The sequence below is a fragment of the Athene cunicularia genome, assembly GCF_003259725.1.
Source record: "Athene cunicularia isolate RWA chromosome 1 unlocalized genomic scaffold, athCun1 chr1_part1, whole genome shotgun sequence".
Taxonomy (NCBI): Eukaryota; Metazoa; Chordata; class Aves; order Strigiformes; family Strigidae; genus Athene; species Athene cunicularia.
In genome coordinates, this window is record NW_020799091.1 from 39,176,259 (window position 1) to 39,185,528 (window position 9,270).

A 9,270-nucleotide genomic window follows, 5' to 3' on the forward strand; every position below is an offset into this window, starting at 1 on the left:
AGAAAGGAAAGGAGAAAGGAAAGGAGAAAGGAAAGGAGAAAGGAAAGGAGAAAGGAAAGGAGAAAGGAAAGGAGAAAGGAAAGGAGAAAGGAAAGGAGAAAGGAAAGGAGAAAGGAAAGGAGAAAGGAAAGGAGAAAGGAAAGGAGAAAGGAAAGGAGAAAGGAAAGGAGAAAGGAAAGGAGAAAGGAAAGGAGAAAGGAAAGGAGAAAGGAAAGGAGAAAGGAAAGGAGAAAGGAAAGGAGAAAGGAAAGGAGAAAGGAAAGGAGAAAGGAAAGGAGAAAGGAAAGGAGAAAGGAAAGGAGAAAGGAAAGGAGAAAGGAAAGGAGAAAGGAAAGGAGAAAGGAAAGGAGAAAGGAAAGGAGAAAGGAAAGGAGAAAGGAAAGGAGAAAGGAAAGGAGAAAGGAAAGGAGAAAGGAAAGGAGAAAGGAAAGGAGAAAGGAAAGGAGAAAGGAAAGGAGAAAGGAAAGGAGAAAGGAAAGGAGAAAGGAAAGGAGAAAGGAAAGGAGAAAGGAAAGGAGAAAGGAAAGGAGAAAGGAAAGGAGAAAGGAAAGGAGAAAGGAAAGGAGAAAGGAAAGGAGAAAGGAAAGGAGAAAGGAAAGGAGAAAGGAAAGGAGAAAGGAAAGGAGAAAGGAAAGGAGAAAGGAAAGGAGAAAGGAAAGGAGAAAGGAAAGGAGAAAGGAAAGGAGAAAGGAAAGGAGAAAGGAAAGGAGAAAGGAAAGGAGAAAGGAAAGGAGAAAGGAAAGGAGAAAGGAAAGGAGAAAGGAAAGGAGAAAGGAAAGGAGAAAGGAAAGGAGAAAGGAAAGGAGAAAGGAAAGGAGAAAGGAAAGGAGAAAGGAAAGGAGAAAGGAAAGGAGAAAGGAAAGGAGAAAGGAAAGGAGAAAGGAAAGGAGAAAGGAAAGGAGAAAGGAAAGGAGAAAGGAAAGGAGAAAGGAAAGGAGAAAGGAAAGGAGAAAGGAAAGGAGAAAGGAAAGGAGAAAGGAAAGGAGAAAGGAAAGGAGAAAGGAAAGGAGAAAGGAAAGGAGAAAGGAAAGGAGAAAGGAAAGGAGAAAGGAAAGGAGAAAGGAAAGGAGAAAGGAAAGGAGAAAGGAAAACGGAAACCATAATACTCAAACAGTAACACATTTCAAATTGTTTTTTCGTAGAGTTCCACCCCGTACACCCTCTTGGTCTTCCCATAAAAAGTATGATAAAACATTTCTAAGGTCAATATTCCACATTTTCGATTCTCATCTGCCATGATTTAAATGTCATAATTCAGATCCAGCTCTGCCCAAATGAGAACATGGACCTTAATACTGTTCATCAGATCTCAAGGCCATCTTCTCTCCTGGTTTGTACAGGCCCAGTGACAATTTAATCATCTAATACAAAAGGGAGAAATGCCAAAGGGAGAAACTAATTCTTATTTCTATACTCCTGGGATGTAAGAGAACTCAAGTTCAATTACCTTGCAAGAGCACAGACAAGACTTTTAACCTTTTACTCCACATTCTGGACAGAAAACTTAAGGGCATTATTACTGCCCCCTCCCAGTTTGCAGTATGTCCAAGTCTCCACATTCCAATGACAAAATACTAGTCACAATAATGGTTAAGACCATTCTTCATTTTTTGGTACTGAGACAAAAACACTGCAATAATGTAAATGTATTACAGAGAAGGAAAGAAGAAGAAAGGTGGAAATTCCCAAATCAAACTGCACTTGGTATTTTTTATAAAAACGCATATCCAATAATTCTAAAAAGCAGAACATCATGCCATTCCAACCTAACAAAGAAACCCTGAGTTTCTTGCTCTTAGAATGGGGAACTGTAGGTGAAATTTATAGAAATTTCCATTCTTTAAATTTTTCAGTGCTTCACTGATTTACTCTTTTTGATGTTAGTCTAACAGATAGGGCAACCTTGATGTCCTTGTTCTTTAAATCTGTCTTTAGAATGACTTTCCTAAAGTCCAATGCTAAATAGCAACAGCACCGCAAACATCAAGAAAAGCTTGCTACCCTGTAGGACTTCCTTTTTCCCAGCTGTTCTCACTGTGAAATTAGTATGAAGCTCTTTTTTTCACTTATTTTTGTTTCTACAGTCAAATTACAACATAAAACACTTCAGGCAAACTACATTATTTCCCACCAATGATTATTATTTCCTACCAATGAGCCAACATGACCAAATATTCATGCATATGCATCACCAAAGGGATGAAAAAGAAAGTAACCAAGTTACCGAAGAAACTCATATAAGCGAAGCACTGACGGTGACTCACCCGAGTTGGGGTCCGAGTTGCCATCAGCTTCAGTCCTCTTGTCCGGTGAAGCCTGGTCGTAGAATTCGTCCTGCGGCTGAACCAGAGGGAGAGGGTGTGAGATCAGGGTTCCACCACCCACCGGCTCGTGGTCTCCCAGACCACTGTCACTGCAGCTTTCCTGGGAGCCATCGGGGAGGTGAAATGTAACACGGCGCTGGGACTACAAAGAAGAGCACAGGACACGCTGATTAGTGCTCTTCTGTTCTCCTGAGTATTTTTTTTTTAACTTTTGACATACAAATAGATTCCTGGCAATGCTTATGAGGCAATTGTTATCATGTCTGCTTGGTGGTTTGGGGGCTTTTTGGCTTGTTTTTAGAGCAACCCAGGGAAGATGGCAGGCAGGAGAGCCAAATTTCAAAGGTCTGCACATGCTCATCTGTGAAGTAAGCTTCTCATAAGAAAGTAATCAGTAGACAATTAGGTATATTTCTCATAAATTTAAAAATATGATCTATAAAAATTCTCTCTGAGAAGCAGAACCTGTTACAAACTGTTAGGAAAAGCAAATTACATCAGCAAATGTATTAAGTATATATTTCTGAGGGTAAACCTGTATTATCACTGTTCATACTGGAAAAAAAAAAGTCCATCAATTTATACAAACCAATAAAAATCATTGTCATCTTCCAGGAATAGAAGGATATATAAATACATATCTATAAGGATACTTAACTGATATCAATTATATAACAAATATGGATATTTGGATTGATAATATATCTATGAAATCACAGTGGTCAGGAGAATCACAGAATGCAATGATGGAATAAATGCTTATCACTATGGTAAGACAATTAAAATAAAGAGCACATACTTTGTTCAAAACAACACAGTGAATGAGATCCAGAATTACAAATTTTCCTGAACTACTTAAAAAAAAAACCCTACAAAAAAAAAAAAAAAAAAAAAAAGTAGTGCAGTTTACACTTGGATTAGTTAACCATTATTGATTTTGAACCTCTCTCATCTGGAGAAATAACCTGACTTTGTGAATTGTTGCCACAGAATGATACAGTGATTCCCCATGAGCTCCAGAGCCGATAGCACTGCTGCAAACTGTTTAGCAACCGTGACTGTGGGATTCATGAACGGAATATTACAGGTCTTCATGGATCAAAATACTGCATCTTTGAAGCATCGGAAACAACTAGTTCAAGAGTATCTCAAGAGAGTGATTAAATTAAGTTAAGCACATGTTCCCACAAAAATGAGTTTCAGCAGCAGGGAGCCTGAGTGATCTGGTTAGCTAGATTGGTTTAGAATAAAGAGGAGAATCACGAAGTTTGCCTTAAGCTTAATAATTTTTTAGTTCAGTGGTTACATTCTTATCAATATTAGCCATCTGAAAGTTATGGGTTATATCTAAGCTAATCATTCAAGATTTCTGAAGAGTCAGTAAAAGGAAGGAACGACAGGAAGGTAGTAGAACAGGTATCTTCCACTAGTTACCAATTTTTAAGTTGTGAAAATCAGGTGTCCTGTATCCACCCCAAATCTGAGTAAGTTTTCCTGAAGTTAATGGAAAAAGCATCAGGCCTTGATGCTCCTTTTCTTTCTGATTCTTTTTTTTTTTAATGAGGAAAACCTCAAGTTATAAGTAATAACTGCATGTTTGCTTATTAAAAACTATTTGTTAATGGTAATTGCTACCATTTTATCTGATGATCAATATTTTCTACCAGGTTTCTCTTTATTCATCTCCCTTGGGTGGACATAGATAGTTGATTAAGTCAATTTTGGATGACTGTGTAATTCAGTATAGAAATAAATGTAATAGTATTTGCTCTTGGCTGTGATTTTATAATTAGCATTTTGCTTTTAAGTTCCTTTTCTAGCTTTAGGATTAGAATACAGCTATAGCAAAACCAAATATATCCTCTGAGTCATTGGGTTGTATTCATTTACATCAACAGAGGACCTAACTCTATATACTAACATAAAGCAAACTTTTACCTCACACTTTATTCTTTTTCTTACAACTTTTTCATTTCAAAATAGAAATATAGCTAACTACACAGCTTAAAATATTTTCTTTCTGCATTTATTTTCAGTAACCCAAATTTAAAGATCTGTTTTTCCAGAGAATTTCTGTCACTAGCAAAATCAGTAAAAGCCACAGGAAAAGATTACTTTCATTTTTTTTTTTTAAACTAAGACTCTATGAGAAAATATGAATGACTGAGAAAATAAATCCTTAAAGTAAGGGAGGGGATGAAAATGTCAATTTAAGATTCTGCAAAATAATTAAGTCCCTGTAATTAATTAACCACCTAAATAAATAGTAAAAACCATAATTACAAAAATGTCCAGTTTCATGAGTTATACAGTAAAACCACTGATCTTGGGCAACAAAAGCTCCTCATACTCGTTGAAATCTGCTCTGACTCTATACTGACAGGGACCAGTCAGCCAGTAAAATGGCACGGGCCTAACACTAATACTGGCAACTTCTTAGCTGATAGTGCTATAAATTTTTAAAGCCATCCTTTAAATGATAAGAAAAAAAATCTGTTGGCTTGGCTTTCTGAGCCTCCCACTGAGGACCCCACAAATCATAGAGGATTATAAAAATATCTGAAGGTCATGTAAACAGCGATCCAGTTCCAGAGATGATGAATAGACAGCATGCAGTCCGTCAAGAAACTTTAGACTATAGACTAAGCTGTGCCATCAAAACAATAAGGGGAAAAAGCCTGCTACAAAGAGAGATTCAAAGCAAATGCTTAAGCTTAGGCATATCATATTAATTGCGAAGGAAGACAGTCACTCAGTCTACTGGGAGCTTATGTTAAGTAATGTGATATGTGGCCACCTCCTCCAGCTGCCTGGTGCAGGACTCTCCTGCCCAACCACTGAACCCCAGCCTCGCGCCCGGGGACTCGGGGTCTCTGACCAGGATGAGGGATGTGTCTGCCACTTTCCCCTTTGCACTAATGAAGCTGCTGCAGGAAGGTGACTGAGAGTGATCCGGGACACACACATACACACACAAAGGACACGGCCAGGACCGGCCACACAGATGGCCACAGACGAGGTGCTGCCCCCAGCAGCGCCCACACTCAGGACTCACACAGGACACGGGCACAGACAGCCACGTCCCCTCCTCCTCTGGGGCTGGCAGAGGCAGGAGGTCACTAGTGCAGCACACGCACCGCACTCTCCAGGTTCACAGGCACGCCATGGTCATGGATCCCCCGAGCACTGGCAGGGCCCCTCTGCCCACTCACACCCCTGCGTGGGTCCCAGCCCCCCTTACCCACCCCACGGGTCCCCATTCTTGTGCACACACTCACACACTCATCCCACAGGCACCCCACTCTCGTGGGTCCCCCTGAATACCAGCACGGACCCTCTGCCGGTCTGACAGCCCTGACCGCAACCAGGGCCTCCTACTCACCGGCTGGTCCACCTTGGAGTTTGTCAGTGAATCCACATGCACACCCCACGCACACCCAGTTTGGGCAAGACACAGACACTTGCCCACAGCTGCCGGCACACAGGATGCGACCCACAGTCCCAGCTCAGTGGTGAACCCCTTACTAATACGGTGTATTTCTTCTCTCTACAATAGTATCAGGGACTTTTCTTTCAGAAGAAAATCTTACAACATGCTTAGACTATGTTTGTATTTATCTACTCCCTTGTGCAACCAAATGCAGCTTTGAATTCTTTTTACCTAAAGACAGAATCGAGTTATTCTGAGTAATGAGATTTATAGTTGGTACAACACTGGCACTAATTATAACAAGTAATTATAATTTTAATTATGCTAAAACATATGCAGGATTATATACAGCATGAAGTAGGGTTATGGTTCAGGTCCACAATACTTGGCCAAAATTCAAATCTAAAATCTGACATATTCAATCATAAACCATTATTTGGGGAGGGGGAAATACGGGTTTTCTTTGGGTCCTGAAAAAAAATCCAGTCTTTATTTTTATTGTTATTTGAAACCCAAAACTGAAAGGAAAATTCCATCAAAATAATATGATCTTAACCTGTGTCAAAGTAATTTCAATATATAATGCAGAGCAAGTTGACTCAATAGGTTTCTGAACCTGAGCTGAGTTTAAAAATCAGAAAACCAGTTGATACTAGTTACATGGAATCATTATTCATTTAATCACCTATTGCAGCAGATTCTATAAAGCTTATCTAGGTGAAGTATAACTTCACACCCACAAGAGATACAGAGAAGAATTAATTCTGTATCTTAGATGGTGATAAAGGATAGCAAACTCTGATGTTGATAAAAGGACAGTTCAAGCATAATAGGAACACATTTTTTTTCTCTTTTCAGACCAGGTGGTCAGTCAGCCAATACTTTTTCTAAACATAGTAACAATAAAAATTATATCAAATCAACTAGATGAAACTGATTTAGCTGCTTCTTTCTTGCTACAACAAAATCAAGTACATACCTAGTACTTTCTAACAATTGTAATTTGTGGAATTACTGAATATAAGTAATAGCTGTGGTACTTGAATATGTTGATAAAAATATCAATAAGATTTCTTGGGTGAAGAGGAGGGATGGATGGTAGAGGGTAGGGATATTCCTAACCTTGTTTATGAAGCACAGAAAACTAGAACCTGTGCTTGACATAGCGTATTGCATTTTTCTTCATTACAATATTTTATTTGGAGATACCGAAATAATTTTAAATATATATTTTCGTCATATCTTATTTTCCCTTCCTCATATTCTTCTGCCCTATTTTTCTCCTTTCTGTTGTCTTGACATGAGGAATTCAGTGGTGCCCAGCCACTGGATAGGTAATAATGGGCACAAATTGAAAGACGGGAGGTTCTAAACATCAGGAAACATTTTTTTACTGGGAAGGTGGCTGAGCACTGGCATAAGTGGTCCAGAGAGGTTGTGAAGTCGCTCCTTAAATATATTCAAAATCCATTTTTAGACACAGTCCTGGACAACTGGCTCTAAGCCTCCCTGCTTGATCAGGGAGATTAGACTAGATGGCCTCCAGAGGTCCCTTCCACTCTCAACCATTCTGTGATTCTGTGAATTCTAGTTGAAAGTAAAATAAAATCTAGAAATATCTGGAGCAGTTTCATAACTTTCCAGTGCTGAAAACATGGTTTTATACTGAAGTACTTTATTTCTGACAATCCTAGCTATATAAAATATATTCTGATACTAGAATTTGTAACTTCATTCCATATAAATCTATTGCTTTGGAAAGTGGCACAGAGCATTAAAGATACAATCCTGAAATCCTTACTTAAGCAAAAGAATGGTTAGGAATTGTATCTCAGCATGGATTTCTAGAAAAGCTGTGCCAATACCAGTGAGGTCTGGGCACTGCTTGTGAGACTAAGCTTTTAGCTACTGCCTTATTCTCCCAGAAACTTCCATATGCAGACAGAAAGTGGGCTGTAAATTGTCTAAGTTATTCTGTTGACCTGAGTATTGAACGTCTGAAGTAGAGGAAAGATCATGCCATGTTATATTGAGTGTTTGAAATGTTCTACAGTTGATGAGATACAAGCTGTCTTGGAAATAGAACTTTAATGTAGGAAGTACAAACATGAATTTTCAAAACTGTTCAGTGCTTTCCATTGTATACTAGCTTCTGAAATGCATTTTACTTCCAATTATGTGCTTGAATCTAATAGCAAGTTACAGAAATCAGCATTAAGAGAAACTTTTGCATGGTGAGATTGTTTTATTCTGAAAACCAGACTTTCAAGGCTTTGTATAACTATTGCATTGTTTTTGCTAATCAGGGATCCAAGAGATAATTATACTATTGTTCCATTGCTGAATGTCTCACAGGGAACAGATTTGGCTACAGATCCTATCCATTGTTATAAAACAAGCTATAATTAAAAAAACATTTCTACACTGGGTTGTTGCAAATAGAACCTGATGAATTTTAACCAACTGAGCTGGCTTCTGAGTTTACAAATCAGGTACTTTTAACAAAATGCCCTCTTCTCTACTCTCTCTCTATATATATATACTCAATAAGAGCCTTGATTTCTGTCCTTTATTTTCCAGAAAGACAGATGTCACCATCTGATTCACAGCAAGGCAAATTAAGCTTTACAGAATGAGCCATACGTTTGCACACCAGAATATATATTCAAGCATGACAAATCTTCAATTGTCATTGAGATATTTTATTTCAAATATAGAAATTTTGCATCGACAAAAATAATTTCCCTTTCCTTTCTAAACTATTACATCATACTTTGCGTTAAAAAGACAAAGAAATATTATGAAGCAAAAGTAAAGACAAAGGAAACATTCTGGGAATATTTTCCTTATGGAGGCTTACAAGAGAAACTTGAAAAAAAAAAAAATCCTTTATGGAAAATAAACAGAATAATCTATACATGACATACTATACTGAAACTTAAACCCAACTCAAGAATAAAGAAGTCTGAGAAGAAACATATTAAAATAATATCAAGTGTAAACATTAGAAAAACACTCTAAAAAGCCTGTGAAATTATGATGATGAAGAAGATATTGTTTGTGCACAAGTTTAATAAAACATTGTAAGGGCACAAGAAAAAACTGCTTCATTGGAGGTCCTCTATGGAAGATGTCTGTTAATAAAGTTCACTCCTCCCAGGCTCAAAACAAAGATTCCTGGTTCATGAACTAAACAAAGATATAAATTTTTAATGAGATAAAGTCTGTAAATAGAAGAAGTCAAGTGACAAAACCAAGACTAATAACTAATAACTGAGTGCACCCTCAGTGAGTTTGCAGATGACCCCAAGTTGGGTGGGAGTGTTGATGTGCTCGAGGGTAGGGAGGCTCTGCAGAGAGACCTGGACAGGCTGGAGCCATGGGCTGAGGCCAACTGGAGGAGTTTCCATAAGGCCAAATGCCGGGGGCTGCCCTTGGGCCACAACAACCCCCAGCAGCGCTACAGGCTTGGGGAGGAGTGGCTGGAGAGCTGCCAGTCAGAGAGGGACCTGGGGG

At 38.5% G+C, this 9,270-nt stretch overlaps 1 protein-coding gene across 2 annotated transcripts in view; it reads right to left on the minus strand.

The window, feature by feature from the left end:
• Positions 1-9,270, minus strand: part of PCDH9 (protocadherin 9) — a 704,699-nt gene that overhangs the window by 253,706 nt on the left and 441,723 nt on the right. Inside the window, exon 2 of one of the 2 annotated variants that reach the window (XM_026868065.1) lies at positions 2,265-2,340. In XM_026868065.1, coding sequence (XP_026723866.1) covers positions 2,265-2,340 — 76 coding nt within the window. Of the gene's footprint in view, positions 1-2,264; positions 2,467-9,270 lie in introns of both variants that reach the window. The other variant, XM_026868054.1, reaches the window with a different exon arrangement.